Source organism: Oncorhynchus mykiss, chromosome 1, assembly GCF_057628025.1.
Source record: "Oncorhynchus mykiss isolate SJ-2025 chromosome 1, ASM5762802v1, whole genome shotgun sequence".
NCBI lineage: Eukaryota > Metazoa > Chordata > Actinopteri > Salmoniformes > Salmonidae > Oncorhynchus > Oncorhynchus mykiss.
The window spans coordinates 25,175,695-25,194,846 of NC_143022.1; the positions used below are offsets into that span (position 1 = coordinate 25,175,695).

The 19,152-nt window shown below is 43.8% G+C and overlaps 1 protein-coding gene across 2 annotated transcripts in view; it reads left to right on the top strand.

Annotated features, from left to right (window-relative positions):
• The first annotated feature begins 346 nt into the window (after positions 1–346).
• The window catches only part of LOC110511358 (junctophilin-3), a 31,699-nt gene continuing 12,893 nt past the window's right edge, over positions 347–19,152 (top strand). The window contains exons 1-2 of one of the 2 annotated variants that reach the window (XM_021592337.3): positions 347–1,747; positions 11,953–12,742. In XM_021592337.3, coding sequence (XP_021448012.2) covers positions 1,366–1,747; positions 11,953–12,742 — 1,172 coding nt within the window. In that variant the 5' untranslated portion in view covers positions 347–1,365. The remainder of the gene's footprint in view (positions 1,748–11,952; positions 12,743–19,152) is intronic. The other variant, XM_021592384.3, reaches the window with a different exon arrangement.

Genomic DNA, 19,152 nt, shown 5'->3' on the forward strand with positions numbered 1-19,152 from the left:
TTACTACAGTATTAAGAGTGTTTATGGAAGATTACCTAACATAATGATTCAACAGAACTCTGGTAAATAATATCTAATAAACAGATTTACCAGTCTCTATCTATTACCACATAATTATCTTATATAATGATTAAATACATTTTTATGCACAGACCAGCGATGGAGAGGTGAAAAGGCTAAGGCATGCAAATAGAAAAGCAATCTCTGCTCTTCAGGGCTGCAAAAGAGAGAGGAGAGAGGCTTGGATGTTATGCAGCCTCTGTCTCTTTAAAAACAGGAGCATGCATGTGAGGGGGAGGGGGTGTTGGCTGCATTGGAACAGTCCTCCTCTAATGAGCAGATTTGAGAGACACCAGAGAGAGAGAGAGAGAGAGAAAGAGAGAGAGAGAGACCCAACCATAAGGAGAGAAGTGGGGAATAAGACAACAACCGAAAAGGCAGATAGTGATACATAAAAATTAAGAGCATGGCGCATTAAGAGGAAAAGCAGAGATAAATCTGGATTTCTCACTAGAAAGGGAACAAGAATAAAAGCATCAGCATCGCTCAACCACTTAAGGACGTGGATGAAAAAAGAGAGAGGGAAAGGGAAAAGAGAGGAGGAAAATAATCAGATCACTTGTTTTTTTTTCATGGTCCGTGTGCGCACTTGCTGTTGGTGAGAGTGTACGTATGTGTGTGTGCATATGGGAAGAGACTGCATTGCTGTTCACTAGCAGAGGCATCAGGAGAGAAGCAAGCTGAATCCCTCTTTTTTTCTTTCTCTCTCTCTCTGTTTCTGTATTGCACTGTGCGGCAGGAGCATGTTGGGTGGGTTGGGTACAGACGACAAGCTGAGCCAGCCAGAAGAGATGGATCTGTAAAGCTGGAAATGGTGTCGGATCTGCCCAGCGGCTGACTGTTAGCTGTGTTACCTGGGGTTTCTAGGTGGAGCCTGGTGGTGCTCAGCTGCCAGGGAGCGCTAAAGAGCGGCTGGGAGAGTGCCGGCGGTGGGGCCCTGTGTGGAGGGAGGGGGAAAGAACCCAAAACCTGGAGAAGGAGGGTTTCTGCATTTGTGTCATCAGGGAAGTCACATGGCTGGCATAGGCATTTTCCTATTTGTGAGCTGCGGCTGTAGGAGATTGGACTGGGAGTGACAGTGAACCACAGCTCCAGGATAATGGTCTGAAGAGGCTCCCGCTGCTCCGGCCTCACAGGAGGGACCTTACACTCTGGGGGCTATTTTTCTTTTTCTTCTTTAAGTCAACCCAGGGGATTTGTATGTGTGTCTTCCTCCCCCTCACACCTCATCATCACCAACTCCGACCCCAACTGTGTTTTTTCTTTTTTTGAGATTTGGGGGATTTGCCAAAACCTATTTCATGCATGTCCACTGGGGGCAGGTTCAACTTTGATGATGGGGGGTCATACTGTGGCGGGTGGCAGGAAGGCAAAGCCCACGGCCATGGCATCTGCACTGGGCCGAAGGGCCAAGGCGAGTACTCAGGGTCCTGGAGCCATGGTTTTGAGGTGGTGGGGGTGTACACCTGGCCCAGTGGGAACACCTACCAGGGCACCTGGGCGCAGGGCAAGCGCCATGGGATTGGGGTTGAGAACAAGGGAAAGTGGGTGTACAAGGGGGAGTGGACAAGTGGATTTAAGGGACGCTACGGCCTCAGGGAGAGCACCGGCACCAGCGGGAAGTACGAGGGAACCTGGAACAACGGTCTTCAGGACGGATACGGTACGGAGACCTACTCTGATGGAGGTAAGACCCAGACTCAGACTGAGTCATGTTATGGCTGAGTAGTACCCTCTGTGTAAGGCATCAACATATGGATGCCTTACACACACACACACACACACAAAATTGAACTGTCTCCTGCTTCATTATTCTCCTGTTACTCAGAAACTAAGCTCTCTTTCTCCGTCCATCTGTCATTTAAGTAAGCAGTTCCGCTGCTCGAGCTGCAATGGGAGATACATTTAGAGGCCCAAATTAAGGCCATCCGGACTCTGCATGCAGTCGGAGAGAGAGAAAGAGATATTCCAGATGACCTGTACAGCCATGAATAGGAAATAAGCAGTCAGGGTGAAGTTCCCATAACCAGACAGAGAAACTCATGGCAAACCTGGCTGGGCAACCTGGTCTCAGATCATTTTGTATCCTTCTGTACGTAAATCCCAGACGTTCCATTTAGTATGATATGTTTCATATGGTATGTATTAATTTGTTTATGCCCATCACCCATTTCCTATGATATGTTACAAATTATAATGCTAAAGTTGTCTCAAAGAACTCACAATTTTTGAGTTGCTCGACTTTCGCATTATACGCCACCTATCCACCGCAACCAACAAACCTACTTTCATTTTTTGTAACCATACCAAGTGTAACATATCATACTCATTTGTTGGTCTCAGTGGAAAAGGAGGGCCCAACAGTTCCCCATTAACATCGACGGGACTGAAGTGGAGAATTCGAGAGTTTCAAGTTCCTTGGTGTCCACATCACTGACAAACTTTCATGGTCCAAACATACCAAGACAGTCATGAATAGAACACAACAACACCTTTCCCCCCCAGGAGACTGAAAAGATTTGGCATGGGTACCCATATCCTCAAAAAGTTCTACAGCTGCACCATCGAGAGCATCCTGACCGGTTGCATCACCGCCTGGTATGGCAACTGCTAGGCATTTGACTGCAAGTCACTACAGAGGGTAGTACGGCCCAGTACATCACTGGGGCCAAGCTTCCTGACATCCAGGACCTATATACTAGGCGGTCAGAGGAAGGCCCAAAAAATTGTCAAAGACTCCAGTCACCCAAGTCATAGACTCTGCTACCATATGGCAAGTGGTACTGGAGTGTCAAGTCTAGGACCAAACTTCTCCTTAACAGCTTCTACCATCAAGTCATACGACTGCTGAACAATTTATTCTCCCTGACTATTTACATTGACCCCTCCCCCCCATTTGTTTTTACACTGATGCTACTTGCTGTTTATTATCAATGCATAGTCACTTTACAAATTACCTTGACTAACCTGTACCCCCGCACATTTACTCAGTACTGGTACTCCCTGTATATAGCTTTGTTATTGTTATGTACATTTATTGTGTTACTGTTTGATTGATACATTTTTCTTAACTTTAATTTATTTAGTAAATATTTTATTAACTATATTTCTTGAACTGCATTGTTGGTTAAGGGCTCGTAAGTAAACATTTCATGGTAAGGTTGTTGTATTTGAGGCATGTGACAAATACAATTTGATTTGATATACGTTTACTATGTTACGGCTAGTCTATGAGACCAGGCTGGGCTGGGAGAGATCTAGTTCTAAGGCCATAAATGCTCTACACACTTTGAAGATGACAGTGATGAGAGCCTGGAAGTCCTTACTATACCCCAAATACACACATACTCTCTCCTAAGGTGGATTCCAGGTCCATCCAGATATATTCATCAAAACATTTCATATCACAAAACAAAGGTACTAAAACAATCACACAGTTAAAGGACATAACTGTCTGTAGAATAGTTTGAATTATTCTGGTGAAACCTCCTGGTGCAACACCATTGTTAAGCTTATATAACTCTCTAGCACCTTACACAATCATGCACCCAACCAGCAGCCCACCCAACACTGGCTGAACGAGGAGAGAGAGCAGGCTAATGGGGACAGAATATGCAGAACAGATATGATACAGTACTATATCCAAAATGATAACAGTTACAGTATCCACTCTGAAGAGAGCACTAGGCCTGTGAGGCTTTGTTATAATGAAATGAGTATGAGATGTAATAGAGAGAAATGGATTTGGAGAAGATAAACTGGTAGATAAAGATGTATGAGAATGAGGAATAGTCGACTATTGTCGTATGAGAGACACTCAGATACTTGATATCTACAGTCAGTATTCATTATGTAACACTTCACTGTGTCTATAAATCAGTCAGTGTCTTTAAAAGACACCAGTATACTCCTCGTGTCTGTAAGCTACAGCATGTTTTGCCAAACAACAACGTTAATCAGCTGATTACAGCATCCATCATCATAAATAAGAAATAGTCTTGCATTCTACCCCCTGATCTGTGATCACACATGTTGCATAACCTCCTTATCAAACCACAACTGAAAGGAGGAAAAGGATCTATGCTCTGAGCAGTTGCTTCTGAGCAGTTGCTCCCTCGTGCCTCACTGCCTCTTGTCTCTGTACAGTAAGTTGCTGTGGAAACGCACAGACACGCAGCAAGTCAGCGTGTCACAGGGGACTCAGTGTTCCTTGCTCTGATTGGCTGGTTGATTTTGCTAATGGGGTTTACTTATTTGAGAACTAATCTGGCTGCTTAATCACAATCACAGTAGACCGTGACAGAGAGGAGGGAGGAGTCAAAGCTACAGAGAGGTTAAAGTAGCATTGTCTTTCCAATGTCTTACCCCTCAGATGGAGTCAGACATTCTATACTGCCAATGGCCATGGAATAAGGGACCCATCCAAGGTATCTATGGAGAACACTTCAACAGTCTGTGTTAATAATTGTCATGTAGCTAATTTACAAGTGTTTCTGATGGTTGTTGATGCTCCATTGTACACCATCAGTCACATGATAATGATCAAAGTGATTGCTGATTATCACACACTATGTGATTGGGAGTAAAACACACTCACAAAACTGAAAGCTACAGGAAACTGCCCTGACAGTTGTCTATCTGGATATGAGTCAACCTGTTCAACCTTACAGTACAGTAGCCTTTATAATGTGATCCCTGACCTACATACCAACATGGTTGTTAAGAAGTGGTTTGAACCATGTAGAGATGTGGAGGGGTCTACGGTTTGTAGATCGTCAGCTGCTTTATGTTGTTATATCATCCTGCATGGTGTGTTATCGCAGTTATTAAAGAACATATCTTGTTGCTGTTGAACCAGATTATGTTATGAGGCCAAATAAATAGCATGCTCAGTTATTCAAAATTATGAGCACGATGTAAATCAATTTTGTGATGTACAGGGCAATTTTGGGAGAATTAGCGTTCAAATGATAAATCAATAGTCTGATGTTTCTATGTGTTAATAATCCTTAAATGGAAAAATCTAAGACAGGGGCACACCATCACCTCTCTGTGACAGAAAAAGCTCAAAACCAAATCCCGGATAACATCCGTAGTCGATTTAAGCTTACTGAGAGATTTAGCTTTTAACTGCAGCTCATTTTGAATGTTGACGTTTTTGCAACAGTTTTGCTAGCTGTATTCTGTTCTGGATTGCAGTCTGTCCGTGTCTGTTCTAGCCAGAAACCACTTTATGTCACAAAAACTTTTCCCAACTCTTTCCCTGGCTGCCACTACTCTTGCTCGACTAAAACTGTAATCTGTCTGATCTAAATGTTTTAAGTGACTTCAACAACAAAACGAGGGAAGTTGGTCGAACCTTTTGTCATTTAGAAATGGTTCTATATATAATTGAATTAAGTTATCTCTATAACCTTTATATATATATATATATATATATATATATATATATATATATATATATATATATATATGCGAAAGCATGTAGACACCCCAACAAATTAGTGGATTCGCTATTTCAGCCACACCCGTTGCTGATAGGTGTATAAAATCGAGCACACAACCATGCACTCTCCATAGACAAACATAGGCAGTAGAACCATTAAGTGGCACCTTTCCAACAAGTCAGTTCGTCAAATTTCTGCCCCGATCAACTGTAAGTGCTGTAATTATGAAAAGGAAACATCTAGGAGCCACAACTGCTCAGCCGTGAAGTGGTAGGCCACATAATCTCACAGAACGGGTCTACCGAGTGCTGAGGCGCATAGCATGTAAAAATTGCCTATCCTCGGTTGCAACACTCACTCCAGAGTTCCAAACTGCCTCTGGAAGCTACGTCAGCACAATAACTGTTTTTTTCGGGAGCTTCATGAAATGGGTTTCCAGTGGTGTAAAGCTTGCCGCCATTGGATTCCTGAGCAGTGGAAACGCGTTTTCTGGAGTGATAAATCACGCTTCACCACCTGGCAGTCCGACAGACTAATCTGGGTTTAGCGGATGCCATGACAACTGTAAAGTTTGATGGAGGAGGAATAATGGTCTGTGGCTGTTTTTCATGGTTAGACCTATGCACCATAGTTCCAGTGAAGGGCAAACTTAACACTACAGTATTCAATTACATTCTAGATGATTCTGTGCTTCCAATTTTGTGGCAACAGTTTGGGGAAGGCGCTTTCCTGTTTCAGCCCCCATGCATAAAGCAAGGTCCATACAGAAATGGTTTGTCGAGATCGGTGTGGAAGAACTTGACTGGCCTGCACAGAGCCCTGACCTCAACCCCTTCGAACACCTTTGGGATCAATTGGAACGCAGACGGCGAGCCAGGTCTGATTGCCCAACATCAGTGCCTGACCTCACTAATGCTCTTGTGGCTGAATGGAAGCAAGTCCCAGCAGCAATGTTCCAACATCTAGTGGAAAGCCTTCCCAGAATAGTGGAGGCCATTATAGCATCAAAGGGGGGACCAACTCCATATTAATGCCCATGATTTTGGAATGAGATGTTCAACAAGCAGGTGTTCACATACTTCTGGTCATATAGTGTACAATTAGGAGAGCCTAAAGATAAATAATCCACTTGTTTAGAGATCATTTGAAATCAGTTTTTAATAAAGCAGTCAAATTTAAGGTGTGTGTTGCAAGTCAATGGTACCTAAATTAGCATTTTCCAAATCATGTCCAAATCATCTATAAGTAACTTCATTGAGTTAAACAGGCCGTTTTAAGATACATTAGGATGCTTTGGATATGATTTGGCGCAATAATGAAAAGAGGGACCTTACATCAAAACCCCATAATAGTGGGAATATTAATAGTGAGATGTGTAATGCCATTTTGTTTCAATATTTATACATTTAATTAAAATAATAAAATCATTTTTTTAAATACTAAAAAATGTACCTGATAGATGGGCAAAATGCCCAATTTCTATTTTCCTTCATAGTTTGTTTGCCTAAGCATAACCATCACCAGATTTTTATATATATATATATATTTCACTTTCTCTGTCTGTCTCTCTCACTTTCTCTCTCACACACAAACATACAAGTCTGAAGTGCAAGTGCTGACTTTGTAAAATATGAATAATTCATGAAAGAGACAATCCAAACACACTTTCTGCCATCCTTCTCAATTTCCTCTGTCATGAATTTAACTCACAATGCGGCCTAAAATATCAAAATGAGATTCATCATTTGATTACAGATTTAGTAGGCCTAAACTTTGAAAAAGACGCGCCATCTCTGTTGGAGTGAATATACAACAGACAAGTTTAACCTAGAAACAGAAGAACACATAACTATCATGAATTCAGACAGGGGGTTGGTTGGCGCGTGATCTAATCAGAGTTTCTCTGATGTTTCCGCGTCTTTGATCTTTCCACGTTTAACCATTTCCATGCTGTCCCCTGTACTGCTGTTGCAAAACCCATCTCGCAGCCCTTCGGCGGAAAACCTCCACCGGATTCGTTTTAACATCTGAGTTGCATAGTCCATAGAAAACCAATAGGCAAATAAACGACAGAGGATTATTGTAGTCAGGCTACATGCATCACATACTAGGCCGAATCTGAACGCCGGCAGCATGTGACACGTTGTGAATTCAAATATATTTTCAGAAGCCTAGATGTTTTTATAGCTGTGGGGAAATTGAATAATATGCTTGCCTCACTAATTATTAACACGACTGAGAGATGCCTCCACGACGCGGAGTTTTCTACCACAGCCAAATTAACTGATGAAACTAGCGTCCATCTGAATTGAAATAGGATTTCCGACTTCCTGGTAGAGCTGTAAGGGCACATACAAGCGTGGGAAACTGTTCAGGCAAACCAATGATGAACGTGCATCCATCCACCCCCACAGAGAGAATGCTATCATTTCAGCACCTTGGAGAGCTCCGATGACAATAGGCCTACACTTTGGGTCACGATGCAGCATATTAAAACATTCCTAAAGTCTATAAGGCTACACAAGGATGACACAACTCAAGTAAGCATGTAATATGTTTTGCTTGATGTGGAATGATTCATGGCATGTGTAATGACAGGATGTTTATGTCAATGTCAAAATTAAGCCAGAAGGAAAATGTCACTGACATTTCAGGAGCACTTGATACTTTGAATTAAATTAACACATATTTGTTAAACGTATATTCAGGTAGACTACTGCATTTTTCTCTGCTAATGTGGCTAGATGTGGCATTGTATTTATTTTGCCTCATAATTAATGTTTATGTGTGCAAACTTGCATCAGGCATTAGCCTAGCTATGCTTTACTAATGGCTGTAGTGAGATACAAGTAATGGTGAGATGATGATCCCATGGCTATGTCAATGGATTGCCAAAGAATCAGAGTTTACGTTCGCTGCTCTCTCATAGGAGAGAGACGTCCCTTCTCAACTCTTTTAAAGCTTCACCTCCTTCACTGAGAAGTGTTCTGCTGTTGCAGGTCGGGGACACACCAGTCTTTATTTGTATTGTTAGTGTTTTTTGTGTGTGAGTGTGTGTGGGAGGGGGGGGGGGGGGGGGGGGGGGATACACACAAGTCTTTCATTATGATCTGATTCTAGCTAATGTGTCTGAAAACTATAATAACAACTTAATATGCTGTGGTCTGATCCAAAATGGACCTAATCAAACTGTCAAGAGAGGATAAGTCACTTCTCTGTGTATATGGAACCAGACATAACCCAAGTTATTTCAGTCTGGACCTTATTTCAGCTGTGTCGCAAAAGCTAACAATTAAAAAAAGAAGAAGAAGCACTCATACATCCTCCCTCCCTCTCTCTCTATTTCTGGAGTGTCTGTGCTGGGATCAATTAAATCAAATCAAATCAAGAGCTGGAAAACAGGAAGTGATCCTAGATAGATAGATGTGCCAGAGCAATGCTGGAAGGCCCTAGCTAATTCTCATTTTCTCTCTCTCTCTCTCTCTCTCTCTCTCTCTCTCTCTCTCTCTCTCTCTCTCTCGCTCTCTCTCTGTCTATGGGAATATCAGTGTAATCCTATCAGTTGAGGCCTGTGTTTGATCCATCATAAGGCACACAGCTGTTGACTGATAGGATCGGGCGGGTGTGCCCAGATGTCGGCCAGCTGTCTCTGTGACGGTCAGACGTATGTGGAACGGGGGGAGGTATGACAATGATTAATACCTCCACATGAGAGATATGTTAGAGCTTGGTCTTAGTCTTGCCCTCTTCCTCTTTCTCTCTTCTCTGTCTACCTATTTCACTCTCCCCCCGCACACACTCAAACGCACAGAAATATTCAATGCCCACCCAGACTGCCAGGCCTGTTTTGAAGAGTAGTAGGTTTCAGTAGGTTTCCATCCTACTGTGGTAGCAGCAGTAGAAGTAGCATCAGTAGCAGCAGTAGAAGTAGCAGCAGTAGAAGTAGCAGCAGCAGCAGTAGCAGCAGTAGAAGTAGCAGCAGTAGCAGCAGTAGAAGTAGCAGGAGTAGGAGTAGCAGCAGTAGCAGCAGTAGAAGTAGCAGCAGTAGCAGCAGTAGAAGTAGCAGCAGTAGAAGTAGCAGCAGTAGCAGCAGTAGAAGTAGCAGCAGTAGCAGCAGTAGAAGGAGCAGCAGTAGGAGTAGCAGCAGTAGCAGCAGTATCAGCAGTAGAAGTATCAGCAGTAGAAGTAGCAGCAGTAGAAGTAGCAGCAGTAGCAGCAGTAGAAGTAGCAGCAGTAGGAGTAGCAGCAGCATCAGCAGTAGAAGTAGCAGCAGTAGCAGCAGCAGCAGTAGAAGTAGCAGCAGCAGTGTGTTGCTGTGGGGGTGGGATATCCCACACTCTCTCTGCTGTTGCCTCATTGAGCCATCCAACCTTATGCATTTCACTGACACGCCAGCCCAAAGATAGCAATGAAGGCAGAGAGGAAAGGGGAGAGTGTATGTGTGTGAGTGTGCGTGCGTGTGTGCATCCTTATATGGGCCTACACAGATGTAGGATCTAAATTTGATCCAGTTTGCTACAGCAGGAAAATAATCATGCAGCAAGAGGAAATATGAATTATTATGAGGATTATAATTCATGGACATTTTTGTAGGGGTTGATACATTTTTCATAAGGGAAAAATCAAGTCCGAAATGTCAATGTGAAAAATACAAACTTTAGAAGCCTTTTAAAACCTCAAATACACTACAAGTTTTCGGTACAGCTCTCCTGTGACAGGGTGATCCAATTAAGATCCTACATCTGTATGTGTGCTGATTCCACACTTAAGCAGCAAATTCTAGAAAGCTTGCTGCGATGAATCACCGAGCAAATGAGCTGTTACATCAGAGGGTTTGCTCAGTCATTGGCAGCATGGAAAGGACAGAATATAGATAAGATAGATGAATACTTGTACATAGATGGCTCCTATAGATCGGGCAATTAGTCCAGCAGTCCTCACAAGGATAGTAAAATACAGAAACATTTTGTCTGTCCTCACAAAGAAAAACGCTATTTTAGGCTTAGTGTTTAGGTTTAGGGTTACAATTAGGGTTAGTGTTACAATTAGGATTAGGGGTTAGAGTTAAGAGATAGGGTTAGATTTGGGGTTAGGTTTGGGGTCAAGGTTAGGGTTAGGAAAAATATGATTTTGAATGGGAATCAATTGTTTGGTCCCCACAAGGATTGTGTGTGTGTGTGTGTGTGTGTGTGTGTGTGTGTGTGTGTGTGTGTGTGTGTGTGTGTGTGTATGTGTGTGTGTATGTGTGTGTGTGTGTGTGTGTGTGTGTGTGTGTGTGTGTGTGTGTGTGTGTGTGTGTGTGCGTGCGTGCGTGCATGCGTGCGTGCGTGCGTGCGTGCATGCATGTGAGAGAGAGACAGAGAGAGATGCAGTGAATTGTCCTAGATTTCAGCACTACAGAGATATCCAACAGATGGACCAATACTGGAATGGGAAATAGAGAAAAAGAGAGTAAAAATCCTGCGACATCTTTAAAATATAAACTACTAAGGCAGTGTACTGAACAAGTATTGGACCTATTCACAGACAAAATAGACTTAGAGTGTAGTTCACAATAGGAAACAATGCTACCTATCCCTATAGAAATGTCATGTATTGCATCGGGCTGAAAATCGGGCTGAAAACCTTTGACATAATATAGCACCACTAAATTGAATTATGGAATCCAGTGCCCAGTGGAGCCTCACCTTTGACCCTAGCCAGTCAGGGTCAGCCCTTTGATACGCTGTTCAGGTACCTAATGTCCATTTGCTACCTCTATATAGGAGCACACTGAGACATGATCAATCAGAGAGGTTGGCAGACGACATGATGACCAGCTGCCATACTGGACATTTCAGGGAAAAGAACATTACATTATTTTGTTGGCAATATGACCCCTAAATAACAGTGCTGACAGGTAACGGGATGGATATAGTGATAGATAACGGGATGGACATGTTGATAGATGTTATGAGTGCTCTTCACTTACTATCTCGCCACAGTTTCCCTCATACATATATTGATGACTGGGATACAGCCTGGGATGCAGTATTTTTACTTGATATCCTTAGTATAGTAGTGTTGGTACTGGCGGTATTAGTAGTGGTAGTAGTAGTAGTATGTTTGGTTGTTGTTATTATGGTAATACTGCATGGTTTAGTCCCTAATTGAAGCACTTGAACTTAGTGTCTCAGGTAAGATGCAGACAATGCTGGAGGGGAAGAGTGTGTGTTCAGGCAGCGAGGATTACTGTAGTAGGCTGTAATGTCATCAGCTGAGTCCCGACACAGACAAAGAGGCATTTACACATGCTAGACTCTGCAGTATGTTCATTAGCCCCCTTAGGCACATATATCTATCTCTAGTGTTGTTGTTGTATTGTGAAATATAAAAATGAATAATTTATTGATATGCTGTTATATCATATTGGTATGCATTGTGACCTTTTTCTCTCTCTTTGCAGGTACGTACCAGGGCCAGTGGCTGGGGGGGATGCGACAGGGATACGGCCTGCGGCAGAGTGTGCCGTACGGCATGGCAGCCGTCATCCGCTCTCCGCTGCGTACCTCCATAAACTCCTTGCGCTCGGAGCACAGTAACGGGATGGCTCTGCTCCCGGACCGGGCCGGCATGGCGTGCGTGGGTGGGATGGGCTCTGCTGGCAGTCCGGCCGTGTCGCGGGGGGGCTTCGTGCTCACGGCACCCAGCGAGGCAGAGCTGCTGAAGGGCAAGAAGAAGGGTCTGTTCCGAGGTCGCTCGATCCTCAGTGGACTCAAACTGAGGAAGTCCGAGTCCAGGAGCTCTCTAGCCAGCCAGCGCTCCAAGCAGAGCTCGTTCCGCAGCGAGGCGGGCATGAGCACGGTCAGCTCAGTCAACTCCACCATCAGCCTGGGAGAAGGCGAGGCCGAACTGGCCGCTGCCGAGGATGATGTGGACGCCACGGCAACAGAGACCTACTGCGGTGAGTGGAAGAACGACAAGCGCACAGGCTTTGGCGTGAGCCGGCGCTCGGATGGCCTGCACTATGAGGGGGAGTGGGTGGGAAACAAGCGGCACGGGTACGGCTGCACTACCTTCCCTGACGGGACCAAGGAGGAGGGCAAGTACAAGCAGAATGTCCTGGTGAGCGGCAAGAGAAAGAACCTGATCCCCCTCAGAGCCAGTAAGATCAGAGAGAAGGTGGACCGGGCTGTGGACGCGGCAGAGAAGGCTGCAGATATCGCCAAGCAGAAGGCTGAGATCGCCATGTCCAGGTAAACCCCAGCAACAGGTCCATGTAGCCTTTTTTGTAGGCCTTACTAGGAGTAGGAGTAGGGCCTTATTATAAACTGGGTGGTTCAAGCCCTGAATACTCATTGGCTGATTGTATATCAGATTGTATACCATGGGTATGACAAAACATTTATTTTTACTTCTCTAATTATGTTGGTAACCAGTTTATAATAGCAATAAGGCACCTCAGGGGTTTGTGATATATGGCCAATATACCACGGCTAAGGGCTGTATGCAGGCACTCCGCGTTGCGTTGTGCTTAAGAACAGCCCTTAGCCGTGGTATATTGGCCATATACCACACCCCCTCATGCTTTATTGCTTAATGATAGCAGTCTGTGTATAGGAGGCTGGAAGAGGGTCATCTTTGGGTCTGGCTTGATGGATAGAGGGCTTATAGTACCTCCAAATAGCAATTACTAGGGTTTAGTTTGCAGTGGCAAACTGTGACTGATTACTATCACCAAAAGTGACAATGATGACACATCAAAGGATGTGATTGTGACTCGCTCATGTTAGTGTGGGCTATAAGCAAATACAAAATAAAAAAGAATATGCGTATTTTTTTAAAATCTATAATAATTCGTATTTTTTTTAACCTTTATTTAACTAGGCAAGTCAGTTAAGAACATATTCTTATTTACAATGACGGCCTACCCCGGCCAAACCCAGACGATGCCGGGCCAATTGTGCGCCACCCTATGGGACTCCCAATCACAGCCGGATGTGATACAGCCTGGATTCGAACCAGGGACTATAGTGACACCTCTTGCACTGAGCTGCAGTGCCCTAGACCGCTGCGTCACTCAGGAGTATGATCAGTTACGTTTGGTGTGGTATATAATATGTATTAATTTGTGGATGTCCCTCATCCATTTCACATGATATGTTACGAATTACAATTTATATGATATGTTACAAATTACAATTCATATGATATGTTATGAATTACAATTCATATGATATGTTAGGAATTTGCAATGTTACAAATTCCAATTTGTTGGGGCTAACATTAGCTAGATGGCTAGGTGGCTAACATTAGCTAGGCTGGGGTTAAGGTTTTGGTTAAGGTTAGGGTTAAGGTTAGCAAACATGTAAGTAGTTGCAAAGTAGCTAAAAAGTAGTAAGTAGTTGCAAAGATGCTAATTAGCTAAAATGCTAAAGTTGTCTGTGATGAGTTTCGAACACGCTACCTTTGGGATATTCGCGTGAATACGTGATATCAAGAAGATTTGTATCGGGAGGTCATTTGTTTAGCAAACACTGCTATCACATGTAGCTTACACTGTAGGCCTACATTGTACAGTAGCATACAGAAACACCATTAGCCAAAAACATAGAGCCACTAGAAAAACAGCAGTCTCACACGGCATGACGTTAAAGGATAAGAAGCTCATTCACTCAGACATAATAAGCCAGTAGGTCCCAATCATAAGAATACAAAAACACAACCATTAGGCTAAGCATTTCTCAATCAAATTATATTACTATTACTTTTCATCATGTTCACCACACAAAGTAACCAGTGATCAATCTAAAGTTGAAATTGCAACATTGTTTCACACACATTCTGTAAGTTATTTTCAGAGACAGCTAACAACAGCAAGCGAGCTGCAATAAAAAAAACACTGTTCCATTCACCAGACAATGATCATTTGAAACATAACTTCTTGTTGAAAGTTCATCTTGAAAAGGGCGAAGCCAGAGTAACAATTTAGCAACAACATCCTCTTCGATAACACATGCTGCAGCTGCTACACACTTTTAACAAGCTTACAACAAAAGCTAGCTAGGTAAACCATGGGAAAACTACTGCCTGTCCGCCTTCAAGAAGCTGGAAGTTTTCATACGTTTTTGTAAGAACCGTCCCACCCAAGTCAAAATGTGATTGGTTGATTCCACTGTTACTCCTAAATTATACTCAAATACAGTTGAATGGCAGATGCCTTCTATCTAGCTTCTGAGGGCCTAGCCAATCGCTGACATAGCTAGCTAGATTTATCTCCCCAGAGACCAACAAAGAAAAATCCTGATTGGATCTTTTTTTTGTTTCAGTGTTAACCCTTTCCTTTCCAAAACCACCTGAAGAGTTTCAATCAGAATATCCTTGAGAAGGATAATATAATCAGAATACCATTGAAATATTATTGAAAAGATTAAATAGAAATTCAACGTGTGTATATTTTAAGTGTATACGTGTATATTTTAAAACGACAACAATTATTTTATAAATTCTTAGGTCTTCTCTGAAGGTTTAGAAGGCCCTCACGGTTCCCCACTGTTAGTTTGTGTATCCCCTTCTGGACTGAGGAACTGAAAGAATGCAACATTGAGCTACATTAGTTATAAACTAGGGTTGGATTACATAGCTGGTTGCTCTTGAATATCACACATGCATGTGGAACTCTGCATCTCCCACTATACTGAGTTCCTCTTCCTGACCAAACCAGACTGGGGTCTGAATGAGGCTGGTATGGATTGTTTAAACACGTTGCCCGGAACCTTGATGGGTCTATATTGATGGGTGAGCAGTAGAGGCAATCAATGATGTGGGTATACACGGTCATGGTGTCATGGCTATGAACTATTACATCATTATTTGAAAGCATGTATGCATTTGTTCGGGTGTGACGTGTGTGTGTGGGTGCGTGCATGCATATGTGAATGTGTGTCCGTGCATAAGTGCATGTGTGTATGTGTTTTTGTGGTTGACAGAGAGAGATAAAGAGAAAGCCCAATTAGGCCATAAGCTATGATAACAGAATACCTGTGTGATCTGCCTGTTTCTTGACTTTCTTTTGCACTCCTGTGTTGGGCCGTTGAAGCCTTCTCCTGGAGGGAGGTGGGAGAAAGGCTATCAGAGAATATCAGAGAATATCAGAGATACAGAGAGAAAGAGAGAGAGCAGAGGCAGGGAGTGATATCTGCATTGGCGGACAGCCTGAGAGAACCAAGGGAGGCTGAACTGGAGGCTGGCCGCCACACACACACACACACACACACACAATTTGCACATAAATATATGTGCATGCAAACAAATGTTCAAACACCCACGCTTACAACCTTCACACCCAGCACACTCTTCCAAGATCTCCAAAGTCTTAACTATGCATATCAATTAATTATTATATCATAGGATACAACCCCAAAGGCTATTACTCTGAAAACTATGGACTTAAGTCTTGTTTTACATAGCTATGTTACGTTTTGTGGGCATCTGTACACTTCCATGTGTGTGTCTGTGTCTGTGTTTCTACACATACATACAGTATATGCAAGGGTATGCATTTGCTATATTTGGTTCTAAAACTCAAATCCTATTTAAGCTCATCAAACTCTTCCAGGCACACTGGCTACAGCTAAGTACCTACACAGGGCGACAGGTAGCCTGGCTGTTAAGAGCACTGGGTCAGTTTGAATCCACGAGACGACTAGGTGACAAATCTGACGATTGGCCCTTGAGAAAGGCACTTAACCCTAATCGCTCCTGTAAGTTTCTCTGGATAAGAGCGTCTGCATATTTTTCTTTTTTTAAGTATAGTAATAGGGCACACTGGCTACAGCTAACTACCTACACAGGACACACTGGCTACAGCTAACTACCTACACAGGACACACTGGCTACAGCTAACTTCCTACACAGGGCACACTGGCTACAGCTAACTACCTACACAAGGCACACTGGCTACAGCTAACTACCTACACAGGACACACTGGCTACAGCTAACTTCCTACACAGGACACACTGGCTACAGCTAACTACCTACACAGGACACACTGGCTACAGCAAACTACCTACACAGGGCACACTGGCTACAGCTAACTACCTACACAGGACACACTGGCTACAGCTAACTTCCTACACAGGACACACTGGCTACAGCTAACTACCTACACAGGACACACTGGCTACAGCTAACTACCTACACAGGGACACTGGCTACAGCTAACTACCTACACAGGGACACTTGCCACAGCTAACTACCTACACAGGAACACTGGCTACAGCTAACTACCTACACAGAGACACTGGCTACAGCTAACTACCTACACAGGACACACTGGCTACAGCTAACTACCTACACAGGGACACTGGCTACAGCTAACTACCTACACAGGGACACTGGCTACAGCTAACTACCTACACAGGGACACTGGCCACAGCTAACTACCTACACAGGAACACTGGCTACAGCTAACTACCTACACAGAGACACTGGTTACAGCTAACTACCTACACAGGGCACACTGGCTACAGCTAACTACCTACACAGGGCACACTGGCTACAGCTAACTACCTACACATGGACACTAGCTACAGCTAACTACCTACACAGGGCACACTGGCTACAGCTAACTACCTACACAGGACAAACTGGCTACAGCTAACTACCTACACAGGGACACTCATTATAGATGAGGGCATCTACACCTCGATGCAGCAGGATAATACATTTATCTCAACCCATGTCAACTGATTCAGTGTGGCACTGCTGTAGCACAGAGAGAGGAAAGGATGAGAGCAGGGTATAATTTTGTATACAGGAACAATAGCAGCCACTGCTTGACTTTAAAGCTGTCATAAAATACAGCAAGGAGAATGTGGGTAACATACCTCTGTCTGTGATGACAGGGATGCACATTTCGAGGAACACCGTGTGAGAAGAGATTGACCTCAACCGTTCTATGCTAAACATGTTAATTGCCTCTAGAGCAGTTCTCTGGTGCAAACAGTACACAGGCTAACCCAGATATTATGAGAGGAAAGGTATTTTCCTTGTACAACTCCAAAACAAAGGTTACTCTTCGAGGTAAGATACCAAGAAATAATGCATAGTCACAGAACAATATAGGTAAATAACAACAAACACTCACACACACAGAGAGAGAGAGATAGAGACATACTCACAAACAGAGGCAGAAGGAGACCACAGTAGGACAGAAAGAGACCACAGTAGGACAGAAGGAGACCACAGTAGGACAGAAGGAGACCACAGTAGGACAGAAAGAGACCACAGTAAATCAAATCAAATCAAATTGTATTTGTCACATACACATGGTTAGCAGATGTTAATGCGAGTGTAGCAAAAATGCTTGTGCTTCTAGTTCTGATAATGCAGTAATATGAGTAATCTAACCTAACAATTTCACAACAACTACCTTATACACACAAGTATAAAGGGATGAATAAGAATATGTACATATAAATATATGAATGAGTGATGGTATAGAACGGCATAGGCAAGATGCAGTAGATGGTATAGAGTACAGTATATACATATGAGATGAGTAATGTAGGGTATGTAAACATTATATTAAGTGGCATTGTTTAAAGTGGCTAGTGATACATTTATTACATCAATGTTTCCATTATTAAAGTGGCTGGAGTTGAGTCAGTATGTTGGCAGCAGCCTCTCAATGTTAGTGGTGGCTGTTTAACAGTCTGATGGCCTTGAGATAGAAGCTGTTTTTCAGTCTCTCGGTCCCTGCTTTGATGCACCTGTACTGACCTCGCCTTCTGGATGGTAGCGGGGTGAACAGGCAGTGGCTCGGGTGGTTGTTGTCCTTGATGATCTTTTTGGCCTTCCTGTGACATCGGGTGCTGTAGGTGTCCTGGAGGGCAGGTAGTTTGCCCCTGGTGATGCGTTGTGCAGACCTCACTACCCTCTGGAAAGCCTTGCGGTCGTGGGAGGAGTAGTTGCGCTGCTGCGCCTTCTTCACAATGCTGTCTGTGTGGTTGGACCATTTCAGTTGGTCCATGATGTGTACGCCGAAGAACTTAAAACGTTCTACCCTCTCCACTACTGTCCCGTCAATGTGGATAGGGGGGTGCTCCCTCTGCTGCTTCCTGAAGTCCACAATCATCTCCTTTGTTTTGTTGACTTTGAGTGTGAGGTTATTTTCCTGACACCACACTCCAAGGGCCTTCACCTCCTCCCTGTAGGCCGTCTCGTCGTTGTTGGTAATCAAGCCTACCACTGTAGTGTCGTCTGCAAACTTGATGATTGAGTTGGAGGCGTGCATGGCCATGCAGTCGTGGGTGAACAGGGAGTACAGGAGAGGGCTGAGAACGCAACCTTGTGGGGACCCAGTGTTGAAGATCAGTGGGGTGGAGATGTTGTTACCTACCCTCACCACCTGGGGGCGGCCTGTCAGGAAGTCCAGGACCCAGTTGCACAGGGCGGGGTCGAGACCTAGGGTCTTGAGCTTGATGATGAGTTTGGAGGGTACTATGGTGTTAAATGCTGCGCTGTAGTCGATGAACAGCATTCTCACATAGGTATTCCACTTGTCCAGATGGGTTAGGGCAGTGTGCAGTGTGCAGTATGATTGTCATTGCGTCGTCTGTGGACCTATTGGGGCGGTAAGCAAATTGGAGTGGGTCTAGGGTG